The sequence below is a fragment of the Hyla sarda genome, chromosome 6 (genome assembly GCF_029499605.1).
Source record: "Hyla sarda isolate aHylSar1 chromosome 6, aHylSar1.hap1, whole genome shotgun sequence".
Classification (NCBI taxonomy): Eukaryota; Metazoa; Chordata; class Amphibia; order Anura; family Hylidae; genus Hyla; species Hyla sarda.
The window spans coordinates 73,976,090-73,997,596 of NC_079194.1; the positions used below are offsets into that span (position 1 = coordinate 73,976,090).

The window sequence follows — 21,507 nt, forward strand, 5'->3', positions numbered from 1 at the left end:
GTGAGCTGAGGGTGATGCTGAGTTGTGTCCTGTGAGCTGAGGGTGATGCTGAGTTGTGTCCTGTGAGCTGAGGGTGGTGCTGAGTTGTGTCTTGTGAGCTGAGGGAGGTGCTGAGTTGCGTCCTGTGAGCTGAGGGAGGTGCTGAGTTGTGTCCTGTGAGCTGAGGGTGGTGCTGAGTTGTGTCCTGTGAGCTGAGGGTGATGCTGAGTTGTGTCTTGTGAGCTGAGGGTGGTGCTGAGTTGTGTCCTGTGAGCTGAGGGTGGTGCTGAGTTGTGTCTTGTGAGCTGAGGGTGGTGCTGAGTTGTGTCTTGTGAGCTGAGGGAGGTGCTGAGTTGTGTCTTGTGAGCTGAGGGTGATGCTGAGTTGTGTCCTGTGAGCTGAGGGTGGTGCTGAGTTGTGTCTTGTGAGCTGAGGGTGGTGCTGAGTTGTGTCTTGTGAGCTGAGGGTGGTGCTGAGTTGTGTCCTGTGAGCTGAGGGTGATGCAGAGTTGTGTCCTGTGAGCTGAGGGAGGTGCTGAGTTGTGTCTTGTGAGCTGAGGGTGGTGCTGAGTTGTGTCCTGTGAGCTGAGGGTGGTGCTGAGTTGTGTCTTGTGAGCTGAGGGTGATGCTGAGTTGTGTCCTGTGAGCTGAGGGTGGTGCTGAGTTGTGTCCTGTGAGCTGAGGGTGGTGCTGAGTTGTGTCCTGTGAGCTGAGGGTGGTGCTGAGTTGCGTCCTGTGAGCTGAGGGAGGTGCTGAGTTGTGTCTTGTGAGCTGAGGGTGGTGCTGAGTTGTGTCCTGTGAGGTGAGGGTGATGCTGAGTTGTGTCCTGTGAGCTGAGGGTGGTGCTGAGTTGTGTCCTGTGAGCTGAGGGTGGTGCTGAGTTGTGTCCTGTGAGCTGAGGGTGGTGCTGAGTTGTGTCTTGTGAGCTGAGGGTGGTGCTGAGTTGTGTCCTGTGAGCTGAGGGTGGTGCTGAGTTGTGTCTTGGGAGCTGAGGGAGGTGCTGAGTTGTGTCTTGTGAGCTGAGGGGGATGCTGAGTTGTGTCTTGTGAGCTGAGGGTGGTGCTGAGTTGTGTCTTGTGAGCTGAGGGAGGTGCTGAGTTGTGTCTTGTGAGCTGAGGGTGGTGCTGAGTTGTGTCCTGTGAGCTGAGGGTGATGCTGAGTTGTGTCCTGTGAGCTGAGGGTGATGCAGAGTTGTGTCCTGTGAGCTGAGGGAGGTGCTGAGTTGTGTCTTGTGAGCTGAGGGTGGTGCTGAGTTGTGTCCTGTGAGCTGAGGGTGATGCTGAGTTGTGTCCTGTGAGCTGAGGGTGATGCTGAGTTGTGTCTTGTGAGCTGAGGGAGGTGCTGAGTTGTGTCTTGTGAGCTGAGGGTGATGCTGAGTTGTGTCTTGTGAGCTGAGGGAGGTGCTGAGTTGCGTCCTGTGAGCTGAGGGAGGTGCTGAGTTGTGTCTTGTGAGCTGAGGGTGGTGCTGAGTTGTGTCCTGTGAGCTGAGGGTGGTGCTGAGTTGTGTCCTGTGAGCTGAGGGTGGTGCTGAGTTGTGTCTTGTGAGCTGAGGGTGGTGCTGAGTTGTGTCTTGTGAGCTGAGGGTGGTGCTGAGTTGTGTCCTGTGAGCTGAGGGTGGTGCTGAGTTGTGTCTTGTGAGCTGAGGGTGATGCTGAGTTGTGTCTTGTGAGCTGAGGGTGGTGCTGAGTTGTGTCTTGTGAGCTGAGGGTGGTGCTGAGTTGCGTCCTGTGAGCTGAGGGAGGTGCTGAGTTGTGTCTTGTGAGCTGAGGGTGGTGCTGAGTTGTGTCCTGTGAGCTGAGGGTGATGCTGAGTTGTGTCTTGTGAGCTGAGGGTGGTGCTGAGTTGCGTCCTGTGAGCTGAGGGTGGTGCTGAGTTGTGTCTTGTGAGCTGAGGGTGATGCTGAGTTGTGTCTTGTGAGCTGAGGGAGGTGCTGAGTTGTGTCCTGTGAGCTGAGGGTGGTGCTGAGTTGTGTCCTGTGAGCTGAGGGTGATGCTGAGTTGTGTCTTGTGAGCTGAGGGTGGTGCTGAGTTGTGTCCTGTGAGCTGAGGGTGGTGCTGAGTTGTGTCCTGTGAGCTGAGGGTGGTGCTGAGTTGTGTCCTGTGAGCTGAGGGTGGTGCTGAGTTGTGTCTTGTGAGCTGAGGGTGGTGCTGAGTTGTGTCTTGTGAGCTGAGGGTGGTGCTGAGTTGTGTCTTGTGAGCTGAGGGTGGTGCCGAGTTGTGTCTTGTGAGCTGAGGGAGGTGCTGAGTTGTGTCTTGTGAGCTGAGGGTGGTGCTGAGTTGTGTCCTGTGAGCTGAGGGTGGTGCTGAGTTGTGTCCTGTGAGCTGAGGGTGGTGCTGAGTTGTGTCTTGTGAGCTGAGGGTGGTGCTGAGTTGTGTCTTGTGAGCTGAGGGTGGTGCTGAGTTGTGTCCTGTGAGCTGAGGGTGGTGCTGAGTTGTGTCTTGTGAGCTGAGGGTGATGCTGAGTTGTGTCTTGTGAGCTGAGGGTGGTGCTGAGTTGTGTCTTGTGAGCTGAGGGTGGTGCTGAGTTGCGTCCTGTGAGCTGAGGGAGGTGCTGAGTTGTGTCTTGTGAGCTGAGGGTGGTGCTGAGTTGTGTCCTGTGAGCTGAGGGTGATGCTGAGTTGTGTCTTGTGAGCTGAGGGTGGTGCTGAGTTGCGTCCTGTGAGCTGAGGGTGGTGCTGAGTTGTGTCTTGTGAGCTGAGGGTGATGCTGAGTTGTGTCTTGTGAGCTGAGGGAGGTGCTGAGTTGTGTCCTGTGAGCTGAGGGTGGTGCTGAGTTGTGTCCTGTGAGCTGAGGGTGATGCTGAGTTGTGTCTTGTGAGCTGAGGGTGGTGCTGAGTTGTGTCCTGTGAGCTGAGGGTGGTGCTGAGTTGTGTCCTGTGAGCTGAGGGTGGTGCTGAGTTGTGTCCTGTGAGCTGAGAGTGATGCAGAGTTGTGTCCTGTGAGCTGAGGGTGGTGCTGAGTTGCGTCCTGCCCTGCTCTGCCTTCCCCTCCCCTCGCTGTATCTTCGGCAATCTCTGTACAGCTGAGGGGCGGAGCAAACCCGGAACCGCATAGGACGCAACTCTGCACCTCACACCGGACTAAAAACCATGGCAAGCCACGGTTTTCAGTCCAGCAGCAAATCCACCATGAGCTGACCGGAGTCACTATCTGGCTCCGTCCTGCTCATTTAAATGAATGGAGTGCGGCACGGGTCCGGCGGGGATACGGCAGCTGGTTATAAAAATTCCCCCGCTGGATTCGGCTGCCATATTGTGAAAACGTGGTGTGAATGCACCTTACTGAGATCCCAAATGGTTTAAGGCTCTGGTTACTAAGCTGGATCTCCCCCCGTCGCAGGATCTTCAGTGTTGTGAAGGGTTTTATGGACACCAGTGTCTAGAATGCCCAGGTGGACAGAACAATGTCTGTTCCAACAATGGAAAGTGTCAAGATGGGATCGCTGGAAGTGGAGAATGTATATGCAAAGAAGGTTTTCATGGAACGGCTTGTGAAACCTGCGAGGCTGGAAGATATGGAAAAGACTGCGATGCAGGTGACTTTCACTCTCTTAATTTGCATATTAATGATGTCATATGGTACAGATAATTTGGTGCTGTTAGGGGTGGGTTCATATGTTGCAGCCACAGACCGCTGAAAAATAAAAGAAGCGAGCTGATTGGTTGCTATGGCCAACTGGTCAATTTTTCCTCTGGACAGGTTTTGAGAAATCTCCCCCATAGGGGGGGGGGGGGGGGGGGGGGGGGCGGGGGGAGATTTCTCGCAACCTGTGTAGAGGAAAAGTTGCTGAGTTGCCCATAGCAACCAATCAGATTGCTTCTTTCATTTTTTTCAGAGACCTTTTCAAAAATGAAAGAAGCGATCTGATTGGTTGCTATGGGCAACTCAGCAACTTTTCCTCTGGACAGGTTTTGATAGATCTCCCCCATAGTTGGTTGTTGAGGGGTATTTTTACCCGCTAGGTAATAACCTGATGTAATCCAGATAATTATTTTTTGACATATACAAAAATAACTAAGAAATGTCAGTAGCTGTAATTGATATCATTTTTTTTTTTTTAAACAGAGTGTGACTGTATTCATGGGAAGTGTAATGATGGACTCCACGGAGATGGGTTCTGTCAGTGTGATAAAGGATGGACTGGCTATACCTGTGAAATAGGTAAATATATCACCAGGTCACTCCTGCACCGGAAAACAATCTCAATCTGCAAAGTTTTTTAACCTACATGTGTATTTTATAGCATTGGATAAAAGGAAATTTGATCAAAAACATCTATTAATAGCATCACTAGGTTCATGATTATTATTTATATAGCGCCCTTGGTACATATGATAAGGGTAACAGTACATAACCCTTACATGGGAACATTGAGCGTTACACAAAGTAACTTGCCGACTGACACAGATGGGGAGAGGGGAAGGAAACAGTAGGTGAGGGGGACAGCAAGTCCTCTGTGAGCAGGTAGTGAAGAAGCCATTAGTGGTGCAGTGACAGCAGGATAATTGATGGTCATAGGCTTCAGGTCTTCAGGTTGCTTTTGAAGTTCTTTATGGTGGGTGAGAGCCGGATGTGCTGAGGTAGTGAGTTCCAGTGCATGAGGGAAGCCCGGAAAAAGTCATGTGAAGTGCGGACCAGGGGGGAGCATAGGCGGACATTTTCAGATGATCGGAGATTACATGCGGGGCTTGATAGGGATATCAGGTTGGAGATGTATGGAGGGGACAGGTTGTAGATGGCCTTATATGCCATGGTGAACAGTTTAAATTGAATTTGTTGGTCAAAGGGTAGCCAATGAAGTGATTGGCACAGGGGAGAGGTAGAGGAGAAGCGAGGTGAGAGGTGGATCATTTGAGCTACAGAGTTGAGGATGGATTGGAGGGGAACAAGTGTTTTCAATTACGATGAAGTAGTCCAAGCAGGAGATGAGTGGTACAGAACTGTGGGTTCATTTCAAGAAAATACAGTGATCCCTCTACTTACAATGGCCTCAACATACAATAGTTTCAACATATAATTGTCTTTTCTGGACCATTGTAACTTGAAGCCAGACTCAACATACAATGCTACAGACAGTCCAGATCTGTGAAACGTGTAACTGGCTGGAAGAACCGACCAATCAGAATGGGAATTCACTGGTAAAACCCTGTATTACTGAAGTGCATGCACTGACTGGTGTCTGGTAGCGCCCCCTACAGTACAGGGAGGTATTACATGTTCTGTACACTTTACCTGTGCCAGGGTTAGCTGATCCTTTGGACACCAGGTGAGGGTGGCTCCATGTTACTTTTTAGGACATTGCGTGTACTGTACAGGACCCCGAAGAAGCTCCTGTCCTCTACATAGACCAGTGTTTCCCAAGCCGGGTGCTCCCAGCTGATGCAAAACATCATGCTCTCTGCTGACATCTCTGTCCATTTTAGGAACTGTACAGAACAGCATATGTTTGCTATAGGTATGACCAGTTCCTAAAATGGACAGAGATGTCAGCAGAGAGCACTGTGCTCATGATGTCAGCAGAGAGCTCTGTGTTTCAAACGGAAAAGAATTTCCACTGTAGTATTCAGTAGCTAATAAGTATAGGAAGGATTAAGATTTTTTAATAGAAGTCATTTACAAATCTGTTTAACTTTCTGGCACCAGTTGATTTAAAAAAAAAAGTTTTTCACCGGAGTACCCCTTTAAAAATGGCCTTTGGATGAATGAAAACAGCATTTAGAGATCTGCAGATTGTTCTACCTTGATGTAAAAGACTAGGACCAAGATTTTCATAGTTTGTAGATTTGTTAGACTGTGTTCACCTCTGTGACTATGTGTAAAAACTGTGGTTTACATAATACACATGCATTATTATACTGAACTTTAGGAGTCCACCCTACACTCCATAAAAATGTAGGGTATCCTATGCTTAGTGTTGACCCCTAAGAGAAATTTAAAAGAAATGGAGAGGTACCCAAAGTGAAAAGGGCCTTGATACGTATGGAGACGGAAACAGGACAGTTGTGCCAAGCATATCTGAATAGACTGAAGTTTGCTATCTCTACTGTAAAAGTGACAGGTCCTGCTCTTGTGTTCTGGGGGACCCTAGTCGACAAACACCAGTAAGAAGTATCCATGGCAATTCTACTCCTAGACCTCAATATAACATTTATATCAAACATCATTAAAATACAATGTACTCTCCTTGTTTAACAGAGGCAATGCATAATAGCGTTGTTACAAAGCCTAAAAAAAAGTCTTCATGATTACACTTTTTTTATTTGCTCTTTTCCGTTTCTTGCTGCTTGTATGTTACGCTAAACATATGTTAAAATGGATCCTTCTTTTTTTTTTTTTTAGATATCAAAACAGATTTGTGCAATGGCAGCTGCAGCATTTATGCCTAGTAAGTAGATGATTTCATGAAATCCATTACAGTGAAGGAAAAACAATATTTTATCCCCTGCTGATTTTGTACATTGGCCCACTGACAAAAAAAAAAACATCTGTCTATAATAACATATTTTAAAGGAGTTTTGAGTTTATCTGAAAAACATATATTCAAAAATATATGAAAAACATGAGTTAGTGCTTGGTGGAAATCCCTTGCTGACAATCACAGAGGTCAGACATTTCTTGTAGCTGGCCACCAGGTTTGCACACATTTTAGGAGGGATTTTGAGGGAGATTTATCAAAACCTTTGTAGAGGAAAAGTGGTGCAGTTGTTCATAGCAACCAATCAGATTGCTTCTTTTATTTTTTTAGAGCCCTTTTCTTTAAAAATGATCTGATTCGTTGCTATTGGCCACTGCAACACTTTTCCTCTGCACATGTTTTGATAAATCTCCCCCTTTTTCACACTCCTTTTTGCAGATCCTCTCCAAGTCTTTAAGGTTTGGAGTTTGACATTTGGCAACTCAAACTTTAAAGGGGTACTCCGCCCCTAGACATCTTATCCCCTATTCAAAGGATAGGGGATAAGATGTTAGATCGCCGCGGTCCCGCTGCTGGGGACCCCCGGGATCCCCGCTGCGGCACTGCGCTATCATTACAGCACAGAGCGAGTTCGCTCTGTGCGTAATGACGGGCGATACAGGGGACTGAGCCGCGTGACGTCATGGCTCCGCCCCTCGTGACATCACGGCCCGTCCCCTGAATGCAAGTCTATGGCAGGGGGCGTGACGAGCGCCGCGCCCCCTCCCATAGACTTGTATTGAAAGGGGCGGGCCGTGACGTCACGAGGGGCGGAGCCGTGGCGTAACGATGCTCTGGCCCCTGTATTGCGCGTCATTACGTGCAGAGCGAACTCGCTCTGTGCTGTAATGATAGCAGGGTGCTGCAGCGGGGATCCCGGGGATCCCCAGCAGCGGGACCGCGGTGATCTGACATCTTATCCCCTATCCTTTGGATAGGGGATAAGATGTCTAGGGGCGGAGTACCCCTTTAAGCTCCCTCTACAGATGTTCTTTGAATCTATTTAGGTCTGGAGACTGGCTTGGCCACAACAGGACCTTCAATGGGTACTCCGCTGGATAACATCTTTCTTTAAATCAACTGGTCCCAGAAAGCTAAACAAATTTGTAAATTACTTCTATTTAAAAATCAGAATCCTTCCAGTACTTATCAGCTACTATTTGCTCCACAGGAAGTTCTTTTCTTTTTTTTTCTGTCTGACCACAGTGTTCTCTGCTGACACCTCTGTCCATTTTAGGAACAGTCCAGAGCAGAATAGGTTTGCTATGGGGATTTGCTCCTACTCTGGACAGTTCCTTAAATGGACAGAGGTGTCAGCAGAGAGCACTGTGGTTAGACAGAAAGGAAATCCAAAAAGAATAGAACTTCCTGTGGAGCAAATAGCAGCTGATAAGTACTGGAAGATTTTTAAATAGAAGTAATTTACAAATCTCAGTAAATTCACTCTCAATTAGAGTTGAATGGTATCTGTCTGGTGTCAACAAGAAAAGAAAATGGATAGATATTTTAGATGGAAATTTATTAATATAAAGCTCAATTGGTAAGTGTACGAATGTTGATAAAAATAAAATAAAAAATAAAAATTAATACTGTGCCTTACATATGGCCCTATATGGGCACTACTAAAAAATTAAAAACGGATGCCACAGAATACAAAAAGTACAAGATCAATACATATGACCATTGTTCGACATATAGCCCTCCTTATTAAATGCTGAAATATATAGTGAGGTAAATACTGAGTCAATGTGTAATGAACAATAGACAATAAAGAGTTATCTATCTAAGTATATGGATCAGTTGTGTCACCTGCAATGAAGAAACAACCTAGAATATGAAATTGCCTAAAGAAATAGAGAATGGACCTACAGTGTAAACACCTGTAATGAAAATACAAAAAAAGCAATAAACAACAATGGTCCAATAATTCAAAAATGTAGATTCCAATTGAAATATCCTATAGTAACCGTGTATTGATGTCTTATAGAGGGCAAGATCGCGATCTTAGTATAGTTCTATGTACAATTGGGGCCACATTCATGTACTTTTTGTGCTGTGTTTATAAATAGTTTTTGTAACCAAAATTAAGAGGTGCCGGATGTATCCACTGTGATGTTTGCGTTAGTTATAAACAATGTCAATGATGATATACAATGTTGTATCAATGTCCCGTATGGTACACACTCTATGCGATAGCAGAATGCAGTGTTATAGCTGCAATGAAGCTGTCGGCACGTTCGTGCCACTCACCACTCCTGGGGTCTAGCTGACTTCACCCGCTCTAGCTGGGGCGGCGGTGTGCAGCCGCGTCTTTCCAGCGAGCTCCCGTGATGGCGATGTTCGGCCGGTCAGCGTGGTCCTCGGTGGTGTCTGACGTCAGCAGTCAGCTGATGGCAGGTCAGCTGACTCTATGATAATGTGTCCGCTCAATCCAGTTTATGGATAAGAGAGTCCTTAAGTTCTATAGAGTGTGTCCGCAAACTTGTAGACTAGTATATATCCTGGATAGAAATGCGGCTTATTTTCCTCTTTCTAGTGGTGTTAAATACACAGCCTCATAGTGTATTGAGGAAAACTCATTATTATAAGTTGCTCAGTGTGAACTGAGTTCAGTGGGATCCGGTCAATAAAATATCAGCAAAAAGTCACCAAACGCATTTCGGGGTATAATAGATTAGCACCCCTTCTTCAGTGGTGTATAGAAGAGGTGCTAATCATACAACTCTAATTGAGAGTGAATTTACTGAGGACTGGAAAACTGTTTTCTTTTTGTTGATTGTATCCCTGATTCCTCTTTTGGGTAAGAGGTATCCAGTTAACCTCGTTCATTTATCACGGTTGTCTGAGCTACGCATTCCATTACATTTTTCCTAATTTACAAATCTGTTTAACTTTCTGGCATCAGTTGATTTAAAGATTTTTTTTTCCATTGGAGTACAACTTTAATGTGCTTTTTCTTGAGCCACTCCTTTGTTGCATTGGCCGTGTGCTTTGGGTCTTTGTCATGCTGGAATAACCATCTACAACCTATTTTCAGTATCCCGTCTGAGGGAATGAGGTTCTAAATTAAGATTTGATGGTACGTGGCCCAATCCAATGTCCCTTAGATGCAGTGAGTTGTCCTGTCCCATTAGCAGAAAACCATACACAAAGCATGTTTCCACCTCCATGTTTGATGGTGGGGATGGTGTTCCCTGTATGCGGAAAAATAAAAAAAGTAATAGGGGTCAGAATAGGAAATTTTTAATCCTATTAATTTTGAGAGAGTGCTCCTAATCTTAGCTAATTTTTTGTATAAAATACACCTGGGAGCCAAAAATCTTTGCTGATTTGAAATGCTTTTTTCCATTTTTGGGGGATTTTTTGTTGTTGTGATTCTGTATCTCACTATTCAAATAAGCATACAATTAAACTTATAGATGGGTCATTTCTTTGTCAGTGGGCAAATTCACAAAATCAGCTGGGGATCAAATATTTTTTTCCTTCACTCTACATGCATAAGAGCCAAAACTTTAAGGTCAGTGGTGGTGATACAGGGCGTGAAGAGAGAGGGAGCAGCTAATGAAACTCAGCAATACCAATTTGACATGTAGATTTCCAGTTCTGTAGTCCCAAATATGGACTACACTTGCTAAAAAAAACTATTTTTTTTCCAGTTTCTCTTTAACTCACATCACAATTAGATATTAATCTTTCTCTGGGAATCTCATTTATTCTAAAGCCCATTTCTAGTAAGCATTAACATTTCTAGAACAGTCTGTTTATTTGTTTTACCTCCTGAGAAAACAAGTATTAACATACAGTACTATCATGATCATCTGATTTCTAAAAAGGATATTACTATGTAATACTTATGGTTATTATTTTTCTGCCATTTTAAGCTATGAATCATTCTGTATTCTGCTTCTGACAAGGGTCATCTTTTTTATAAAAATGTACCTTAAACTTGCAGTCCCAGCCAGTGCCCAAGGCTACCTGAAATCTCTGGTGCCACATAATAATAGCATACAACACCAGGGTAGTGTAGTTTGGTAAGTTGTAGTTGTAGTTTTTCTGCAATGTAGTAAGTGCAAACCAAGCTATACAAATGAATACTTTACTTTTGTAAGACTTATCGTCATATAAGACGCTCCGGCATATAAGACGCACCTAATTTTATAGGATAAAAATCTAGAAAATAAAGATTCTGAAGCAAATACAATGTAAAGTATAGGACAGTGATCTTCAACCTGCGGACCTTCAGATGTTGCAAAACTACAACTCCCAGCATAGGAGGTAGTATAGGAGGTATATAGGTATAGGAGGTAGTACTCACGTGTCCCCGCCGCTCCGGACCCATCACCGCTCATCACCGCTGCCCTGGATGTCGCCCTCCATCGCTGTCGCCGCGTCCCCGGGGTGTCCCCGTCGCTCCGGAACGTCTCTGCGGCCCGGTATCCTCGCTCTCCTTCACCGCCATGACGTCGCTACGCACGCCGCTCCTATTGGATGACGGGACGGCGTGCGCGACGACGTGATGATGACGAAGGAGAGCGCCGGCCATGCAGGGGATCCCGGCATGGAACAGACACCGAGGAGGCAGGTAAGGTCCCTCCCGGTGTCCTGTAAGCGGTTCAGGACGCCGCAATTTCACCACGGCGGTCCCGAACAGCCCGACTGAACAGCCGGGTTAGTGTTATTTTGGCTTCAGACGCGGCGGTCAGCTTTGATCGCCGCGTCTGAAGGGTTAATACAGGGCATCACCGCGATCGGTGATGTCCTGTATTAGCCACGGGTCCTGGCCGTTGATGGCCGCAGGGACCGCCACGATAGGGGTGTATTCGCCGTATGAGACGCACCAACTTTTCCCCCCCACCTTTTTTTGGGGAAGAAAAAGTGCATCTTATACGTCGAAAAATACGGTATAGATCCTACACAGTGTGACAGCATTATCTAAAGTAGTATTCAAGCTTAGAGGCTAGACTCATGTGCAGATTTTGAACAGGACATTTTTTTTAGGACATTTGCTGTTATAAAGTATTTGTGTCATGTTTGTACAACTCTGCTTCTAGACTTTACTAAAAAAAAAAATGTATTACATTTTTTCACCAGCTGCATTACAAATGGTACAAACTCCGCTGTGAGATGCTCGTGCCTCGCTGGCTTTACAGGGAATGGGACATATTGCACAGGTAGGATCAGGGCTTTTTATATGTATCCACAGTGTACATCTCTCCTGCAAAATGTATAAAAAACATTTACCAATTTATTATGATGTATTTTATTGAAAAGATTATATATCATCCTTTATCCACCAAACACTTTTGGCCTTTTTTATCTGTGCGTTGTTATTTTTGACCAAATCGACATAATAATTGATGCAATGAAGAAGAAAAAAGAGGATGCACTCACTCAGATAATCTTCCATATGGATCTGGAATAAAGATTTCGTCTGGCAAGATTATCTGAGTGAGTGCATCCTCTTTTTTCTTCTTCATTGCATCAGTTATTGTCTATTTAGGAGTGCACCCGCAGTATAGCCACACTGGTTTAGGTGCCGGTCCATGCTGTCCGAGTTGGGACATTTAGTGGATTGCAGTGCCGGATCTATCTTCCTTTGGCTTGTGCAGTATACGTGACATAATAATAATATTTATTTATTTATATGACACCAACAGATTCTGCAGCACTTTACAGTTTTGAGGGTTTAAATAAAGACAGGTATCAGACATTACAAAATTACACACTATATATTCACACAAATAGAGTGAGGTCCCTGCTTGGGATGTGGGCCACGTTTAGATTGCAGACATAAAAGCTATTGAGCACAGAAAGCGGCTGGACATCCCTGAGCCCGCTCCTGGGGTTGCTTTCAGTGCTCTGCTTTTCTTTGCCTTTCACACGGTTCCTAAATCTGCACGTTTTTCCTTATGATTTCAGAAATAGATCCTTGCACTGTGAACAATGGAGGATGCTCCAAGTATGCAAAGTGCGCTAGAGGTCCCTTGGGGCAGCCACGTTGTACCTGTATGGAGGGTTATAATGGAGATGGGTTTTTCTGTCTCGGTAAGTATCAGTAATAGTTTCTTTCTTTTTCTTGGTAACGATAGTAGTATTGCCACATGCATAGTAGAGATTGATTTAACACCATTATGTGATCATATCTTAGTTCATTGTGATCAAATCTTAGTTTTCTGGAGGTCCCTTTGTAGCATGTCAAGCACAGATTTTCTTTCCTTCCTTCTACTTATGTCTCATTAAAATGTGTACACTGCTAGGTTTTCTTATTTTTATTTATTTATACATTTTTTTGATAAATGGTTACTCACCTTTCAACAAGCTTTGCATAAATTTATAGTACAACGATCCCTCAAGTAACAATATTAATTGGTTCCAGGAGGAGCATTGTATGTTAAAACCATTGTAACTTGAGGGATCACTGTACAAGCAAATATAAGAAATGTTGTACTATATTGTTTTGGAGAAAAATACCTCAACTTATCAGACTTCTTTTCTGTTCCCCATCTTCTTCTAAAACCCATCAGCTCATTGATGTATCAGGTTACAGTTACATATAGAAGTCTATGGAGAATGAAGGGTGCAGAATAAGGAAGCTGCCAGGCCAATTGATTTTAATGGACTGAATACATTTGCTCTATTTTCTGAATGCATACTGTTCCTGTGTGGAAGACAAAAGAGCAGCAGACCATGCTTTTGGGTCCCCCAAAACAAAAGTATAAGTACAGGAAATTAACTAGATGTTAGTAGACTACTTGCGGTTCATTTACTCAATAACCCCTGGCTCTGAGTAACTCCGTTTTAGCTTAGTGTCAGCAGGAGGCAGACACAGTTCTCCAGAACTGGTCTTATTTCTTTAGTTTTTTCTTAGTCTCAGTCTATAGTTAGATTTTCTCTCCTTTTTTGTTTTTTCTAGCATGGGGCGACAGGAGCAAGGCACTGCCTGGTCCCCCACCTGCGAACTATGGGCACAGTGCATTGCAGCATGGGCCGTTAACCCTTCCTCACCACCAACCAGCGCCTGGTGGTGTACCCTGGGTCCGGGTCCCCCATTTGCCAGCCGGGTCGGGCTTAAGGCAGGTAGCCCAGGTGGCTCTGGTAAAAGACTTCCTAACTGAGTATGCGCACCCGGCTTCTTACGGTCCGGGTCGCCGGCGGTGAGCTAAGTGAGCTCGTGGCTTGGGCCTAGACATAACTCTGCCCACTTTTTAGCACCAGTATCGCGCACGAGAGATCCTGTGAGCTCATCCTCTCCTGCCCTCGGCCTATCGGGAGCAGCCTTTAGCCTATCATGTGGGAGCATGCGCTGCAGCGGGCTGCATTTCTCCTCCCCCTCTCCTTCACTCTATGGGGCCAAAGCGTGCACTCTGGGGGTCAGGTCTCTGGCCACTCCTGAGGTTGCGAACACTCCAGGGGTCAGGTGGCCCCTCCTTCCCTGCTCCTGACCCAACATGGACCTGGCTGGACACACTCCTCTTCTCAGCCTGCCGCTCAGCTCAGCCTCTCTGCCGGCCATCTCGTCCTGCTGTCTGCTCCAGCTGTACCCTTCAGGACTGGACACAGGAACCTGGTTGAGATCACTCCTTGTCTGTCTGGCTGTCTGATTTACTAGTGTCTTTTCATGTCCGACCCCAGAACCGCCCCCCCCCCCCTCCCCAACAAGCGGCCCCTGCGCTGGTCACTTATTATTCCTGTTCAGGCTGTAGAACTAAAATGCCTGGCAGTTCAACTCAGCCTACCTGTCCACCCTGTGCATCCCTGCGGCCCATTCCTCCCCTGGCTACCGTGCAGGATGCCCCACCGGAATGCGGGAGGTATGATCCCGCTCCTGAGTGGGTCTCCTCTCTCTCTCAGACAATCTCCGATTTGGCCAGGGTCTCCCAGGAGGTGGTCTATGCTTTGGGGCGGTCCTCCTTGCATTCGTCTCCCAGGGAGACGATGGTAGATCCCCCCTCCCGCCATTCTCTACGGCTCATGTGACCGTCCAGGTCGCCTTTCCTCCGACTCATCCCCTGAGTCCGACTGAGCAGAGTCCTCCCACCACCGCTCCCGCTCTCTCTCCACCTCCTCCAGGCGCCGCCGCAGCCGGTCACCCAGTGTCCGCTCGCGATCTCCGTACCCCGCTCCCAGTCCACCTCCACCTATTCTGGAACTCCTACGGTGTGCTCCGGGTCCCCAGGGGAGCTTTTGTACTTGGTTTCGGATCCTCCCTCTGACTCAGAAGAGACTTCCCGTATGTCAGATATGGTGGACAGTCTGGTGTCGGCAGTCAGGGACACCTTCCACCTACAGGACCCAGGAGCCTCAGGCACGGCCCCTGAAGTGTCCTTTCGCCGCGCTCCTTGGGCACCCCAAATTTTCAGCCCGCACACTGAATTTGAGGCGGCTTGGAAGCATCCAGATAAGCACTTCCATGGGACTAAGAAGCTCCGTGCTCTCTTTCCCTTTCCTCAGGACCTGGTTGCAAAGTGGTCTTCTCCTACGGTGCACCCTCCTGTATCGCGGCTGTCTAAATCAACTACCCTGCCACTGGCTGACGCAGCCCTTTAAAGATCCCTCAGATAAGTGCATTGAAAATTTGGCAAAATTTGCTTTTGAGGCGACGGGCTCGGCTTTATCGCCAGCTTTTGCCTCGAATTTGGTATCCAAAGCCTTCTCGGTGTGGGCTGTTCAATTGCGCCAGGGGATTTTAGTAGGTTCCTCCCCCGGCGATTTGGCGGATATAGCTCAGCAAATCTCTAATGCAGGGGACTAGCTCTGCTAGGTCTCCTTAGAGTCGTCTTGCTGTGCTGCCTTTGCCTCGGGCAACCTAGTGGCTCTTTGACGCTACATGTGGCTTAAAGGGGTAATCCGCCCCTAGCATCTTATCCCCTATCCAAAGGATAGGGGATAAGATGTCAGATCGCCGGGGTCCTGCTGCTGGGGACCCCCGGGATCTTGGCTGCGGCACCCCACTATCATTTCTGCACAGAGCAAACTCGGGCAGTAATGACGGGCAATACAGGGGCCAGAGCATCGTTACATCATGGATCCGCGTGGGGGCCATCACCCCCTCTCCCGTAGACTTGCATTAAGGGGGCGGCCTTGATGTCATGAGGGGGGTGGAGCCATGATGTCACGATGCTCCGTCCCCTGTATCGCGGGTCATTACACACAGAGCGAGCGTGCTCTGTGCAGTAATGATAGCGGGGTGCCGCAGCCGAGATCCCAGGGGTCCCCAGCAGCGGGACCCTGGCAATCTGACATCTTATCCCCTATCCTTTGGATTGGGGATTAGTTTGTCTCTAGCGGGGTACCCCTTTAAGGCTTGGAATGCCGATGCAGCCTCTAAGCGTTCCCTTACTTAGCTTCCTTTCCTGGGTCTCGTCTCTTTGGAAAACACCTCGACAAGATCATTTCTGAGGCTACTGGGGCAAGAGTTCTCTCTTGCCACAAAATCATATGCGCCACTCAGACTCGCGGTGGAAGACTTCTTCCTTTCGCCCCCTTTCACTTCTCATGGTGTCCGGACAAATCGGCAGCCTCACAGGAGAGGAGGGCGTCGTCCTTTAAGGCTCGTTCCTCTGGGAAATCGGGGCCCCGCTCCAACCGCCCCTCTTCCAAATCCGGGACTCGCAAGCCTCCCACTGCCTGAGAGTGCGCCCCCATCCGAGTCCTTTCCTTGGGTGGGCGGTCACCTGTCCCTCTTTCGGTGTTTTGGTTCGGGAGGTCGTGTCCCAGGGCTATCGAATAGAATTCTCTTCTATTCCCGGGGATCGTTTTTTCCAGTCCCTCTCCTTGGGAATGTTTTTCGGGGTTCTACTCTTATCTCTTCATAATTCCCAAGAAGGGCGGCGCTGTCCGACCTATTCTCGATTTGAAACTTCTAAATTGTCATGTGCGGCTGCGGCATTTCCGGATGGAATCCCTGTGGCCAGTAGTCGCCTCCATGGATCTGGGAGAGTTTATCTCTTCCGTGGACATAAATGATGCCTACTTGCACATCCCCATCTTCCCGGACCACCAGCAGATCCTCAGATTCGCTGTTCCTGTGGGTCTTTTTCAATTTGTCGCTTTGCCTTTCGGGCTGGTGACCACACCCCAAGTCTTCACCAAGACGCTGGCAGCAGTGGTGGCTCTCCTCCACTCTCGGGGTGTCTTGGTTCTCCCCTATCTGGACAACCTACTTATCAAGGCACCCTCCCTGGAACAAAAGCAAGTGAGTCTCAGCATCACTCTGTCGAGTTTCGGCTGGATCATCAACCGCGCGAAGTCCAACCTTTGCCCGTCCCAATCTCTGACGTTTCTTAGGATCCCCTTCAACACAGCGAAGGCCCACCTCACTCTTCCGGAGGACAATCTGAGAGAGTTGTTGTCAGAGATTTGCTTGCTTTGACGGCCGGGTCTGATTCCTGTCTGTTCCTGCATGTCTGTCCTGGGCAAGATGATAGCTTCCATGGAGGCGGTCCCCTTTACCCAATTTTGGTACCGTCCTCTCAAGTGGACCATCCTCTTTCATTGGGACAGATCCCCCATCTCTCCACCGAGGGATCCGGCTTCCGCTCCAAGTTCAACGCTCAATCCTTTGGTAGCTTCAGTCTCTTGTCCTCTGGGAAGGGTCACTTCTTCCTGCCTCTCCATTGGAATAAATGAAGAGAGAAAAAACTGAACCTTGTCTAGGTGCTGTTTGCAGATCCAGGTTAATGAAAAACGAATATGTATGGAAAGTAAAGTGCCCGGAGGCACTGCGTTTATTAATAGATCTTCCAATGACTCGTTTCGGAGGGTATTTCCTCTTCTTAATGGTACGGGAGAAGAGTTTATCTTCTCCTGTTGGACCCTGGGCCGTGCAGTTCGCTTCCACATGCTGAGTAACCCTAAGGGGTGATATGCCTATTTCTACATACTTCTGGTGAGCAGCCATTTTATAGATTCGTGGCTCCCCTAGTCCCTGGTTGGGACACAGATACCCTGGGTAATACACGAGGCGCAGCCTTTCCCCTTTTTTCTTTTTCCACAGGTCTCTCCATTGGAATGTCCTGACCACAGACGTGAGTCTCCTCAGCTGGGGAGGTGTCTTCAGGGACCAAACGGTCCAGGACCATTGGACCCCTTCGGAGTCCGGTCTCCCCATCAACATCCTGGAGCTCTGTGCAATCTTTCTGTGCGGATACAGACGGACAACACCCGGGTGAGAGTTCCCTTCATCCGGAGGTCTTCGCTCAAATCTGTCACTGCTGGGGGACTCCAGACATGGATTTTTTTGCATCTCGCTGGAACAGGAAAGTCCCTCGCTTTGTCTCCAGGTCGCATGATCGCCTGGCCCTGCCGGTGGACGCCCTCATGGTCCCCTGGACCCTCTTCTCTCTCCTGTACCTCTTCCATCCACTTCCCCTTCTTCCCAGGGTCAGCCTAAAGCTCAAGGCGGAGGGCGTCTTGGCGATTCTGGTGGCCCCGGTTTGGCCCCATCGTGTGTGGTACGCGGATGTGGTCAGTCTCGTGGCGGGCGTTCCCTTCCGACTTCCGGATCCTCCCGACATTCTCTCCCAAGGGCCACTCTGCCACCCCAATTTACTTCCATGCATTTGACGGCGTGGCGGTTGAGGGCTCGGGTTTTCTCTACCCATGTGATCCGGACCATGCTCCGTGCCCAGAAGCCCTTGTCCGCCAGGATTTACCACCGTACCTGGCGGGCCTATTTCCTCTGGTGTGAGGCCCGTTTTCTCTCCCACCTCCTTTTTCTGGCCAAATCTCTTGTCCTTTTTGCAGTCGGGACTGGAAACACGCCTTGCCTTCAGTTCCATTAAAGGGCAGGTTTTGGCGATTTCTGTCCTCTTCCAACGCCCTCTTGTGTCCAACCCACATGTACGCACTTTTTTTCCGGGGCGTGGCTCAAAAGGTCACTCCATTCTGGTCCCCCACTGCGCCTTGGGTCCTCGACCTAATTTTGGATGCCCTGCAGGGCACTCCGCTTGAGCCTCTGGGTCAGGTTTCCCTTTGCTTCCATTCCTGGAAGGTGGCCTTCCTTGTCGCAGTCACATCCCTTCCCCGTGTGTCTGAGTCAGCAGCCCTGTCCTGCCATTCCCCCTTTCTGGTGCTTCGCCAAGACAAGGTGGTTCTTCGGCTGGTACCCTTTTTTCAGCCCAAGGTCGTGACTTCCTTCCACTTGAATGAGCAGATTGTGTTGCCTTCCCTCTGCCCATCCCCTTCTCATCCGTGGGAGCGCCAGCTTCACAAACTGGACTTCCAGCGGAGTGACCCTCTGTGCTTCTCGAGGGCTGGCGCAAGGGGTTCCCAGCTTCCAAGGAACTATTTCCCGGTGGATCCAGTCCGCCATTTTGGAGTATCATTGCAAGGGTCAGGTACCCCCCCCCCCTTTCGAGTGACAACTTACTCCAACGACGCAGTGGGGGCCTCCTGGGTGGTCAGCCACGGGGCTTCGGCTCTTCAGGTTTGCAAGGCGGCTACTTGGTCATCTCTGCATACCTTTGCCAAGTTTTACCATGTTCATACCTTTGCGTCCTCTGCAGGCTTGGGCCGTAGGGTTTTGCAGGTGGCAGTTCAGTCGTCCGCCTAGTTCTTTTCTGGCTGGGGTGTGGGTCTTTCCCTCCCCAGGGACTGCTTTAGGATGCCCCATGGTTCCTGTATCCCTCAATGAAGCGCTCGAGAAAAGTAGATTTTTATACTTACTGTAAAATCTCTTTCTCTTAGCTTCTATTGGGGGACACAGGAACCATGGGTATATGCTGCTTGCCGTTTGAGACTAGGCAAAAAACAAAAGAAAGTCGGCTCCTCCCGGCAGGATATATCCGCACCCTGGCTCTGAGTAACTCAGTTTAGTCCCAAAGCAGAAGGAGAACCAACCAGAAAAAGGAACAGTCCGGAAAAAAACAGACAACACAAGGGGACCGACCACAAAAAATACCCCCGTACAACAGCGGCGGAAACTGGCTGGCCACAAACAAACCAATTGGCGGGTGATGTGTACCCCAATAGAAGTTCCGATCTACTTTTTTTTGCTGTTATGTCAGTGCATACTGGCGTCACACTGGCCAAACATGAAATAAATGAATCCTTACTAGGATGCATATATTGAACTATACATGACATGTCTTAGCCCTCTTACAAAAAGTCATTACCTAGAAATAGTAAACCATATTAATAAAAACATACCTTGTCTCTCATAATAGTGTGCCAGTGTTTTACAGGCCTTAATGCAGTGAAGCCTGAAGGACACTGTTCATATTTATTTTACTGATATAAGCTATTCATTAAAGATTTTTTGGTGAAGTGAACTTTTTGAAATTTTTAATTTTTATGCAGAAATTAATGCGTGTCTGGAAAATAATGGTGGCTGTCATTACAGAGCTGAATGCATTAAAACTGGGCCAAACAAGGTAAGATTCCATCCCTTTCGTTACAACACAAACAACTCACCCTATGCCGCAGAATCAATATTATCTATTTGATGATTATTTGTTGTGGGTTTTATTTTCGGTAGAGAGCTATATTGTTCTGAAATGAATTTTGTTATATTTGGAATGTCATATACACTGCTCAAAAAAATAAAGGGAACATTAAGATAACACGTCCCAGATGTGCTCAATCGTATTCAGGTCTGGGGAACCGGTCCATAGCATAAATGCCTTCCTCATGCAGGAACTGCTGACACACTCCAGCCACATGAGGTCTAGCATTGTCTTGCATTAGGAGGAACCCAGGGCCAACCGCACCAGCATATGGTCTCACAAGGGGTCTGAGGATCTCATCTCTGTACCTAATGGCAGTCAGGCTACCTCTGGCAAGCATGTGGAGGGCTGTGCGGCCCCCCCCCCCCCCCCCCCCAAAGAAATGCCATCCCACACCATTACTGACCCACCGCCAAACCGGTCATGCTGGAGGATGTTGCAGGCAGCAGAACTTTTTCCACGGCGTCTCCAGACTTTGTCACATGCTCAGTGTGAACCTGCTTTCATCTTTGAAGAGTATAGGGGGCCACTGGCGAATTTGCCAATCTTGGTGTTCTCTGGCAAATGCCAAACATCCTGCACGGTGTTGGGCTGTAAGCACAACCCCCACCTGTGGACATCGGGCCCTGATACCACCCTCATGGAGCCTGTTTCTGACCGTTTGAGTGGACACATGCACATTTGTGGCCTGATGGAGGTCATTTTTCAGGGCTCTATCAGTGCTCGTCCTTGCACAAAGGCAGAGGTAACGGTCCTGCGGCTGGGTTGGTGCCCTCCTACGGCCTCCTCCACATCTCCTGATGTACTGGCCTGTCTCCTGGTAGCGCCTCCATGCTCTGGACACTACGCAGACACAGCAAACCTTCTTGCCACAGCTCGCATTGATGTGCCATCCTGGATGAGCTGCACTACCTGAGTCACTTGTGTGGGTTGTAGACTCCGTCTCATGCTACCACTAGAGTGAAAGCACCGCCAGCATTAAAAAGTGACCAAAACATCAGCCAGGAAGCATGGGAAATGAGAAGTGGTCTGTGGTAACCACAGGCAGAACCACTCCTTTATTGGAGGTGTCTTGCTAATTGCTTATAATTTCCACCTATTGTCTGTTCCATTTGTACAACAGCATGTGAAATTGATTGTCAATCAGTGTTGCTTCCTGAGTGGACAGTGTGATTTCACAGAAGTGTGATTGACTTGGAGTTACATTGTGTTGTTTAAGTGTTCCCTTTATGTTTTTTGAGCAGTGTATAAATAATAATAAGAATTCTCCTTATGAATAAACAATGAAATATTATAAAACATCCTTTTTTTTTCTACCATAATAAAAAATGTATTTAAAAAACAAGTGTACCGTTATTTACGATAGTATTGTAAAAGAGCCTTCATATATCTCATCTATGTGCCAAAATGAATGAACCAATGAATAATATGTATAAGAAGTATTGTATGTTTGTAATTGTTTATTAACAATCCTGAAAGTATTAAATATAATTTTTACGTCATTTTGTCTTTCCTTTGGTCCTAACACTTATTTGCAGGTGGCGTGCAGTTGCCCACCAGGGTATGAAGGAAATGGTTCAATTTCATGTACAGAAATCAACATTTGCAAAGAGGTTTGTTAATCACATATAA

General features: G+C 47.7%; 1 protein-coding gene across 5 annotated transcripts in view; it reads left to right on the forward strand.

The window, feature by feature from the left end:
• The window catches only part of STAB1 (stabilin 1), a 192,822-nt gene that overhangs the window by 104,933 nt on the left and 66,382 nt on the right, over nt 1-21,507 (forward strand). For all 5 annotated transcript variants that reach the window (XM_056524140.1, XM_056524141.1, XM_056524144.1 and 2 more), the window contains 7 exons: nt 3,316-3,511; nt 4,042-4,137; nt 6,316-6,361; nt 11,522-11,601; nt 12,350-12,475; nt 19,730-19,803; nt 21,414-21,488. In XM_056524140.1, coding sequence (XP_056380115.1) covers nt 3,316-3,511; nt 4,042-4,137; nt 6,316-6,361; nt 11,522-11,601; nt 12,350-12,475; nt 19,730-19,803; nt 21,414-21,488 — 693 coding nt within the window. The remainder of the gene's footprint in view (nt 1-3,315; nt 3,512-4,041; nt 4,138-6,315; nt 6,362-11,521; nt 11,602-12,349; nt 12,476-19,729; nt 19,804-21,413; nt 21,489-21,507) is intronic.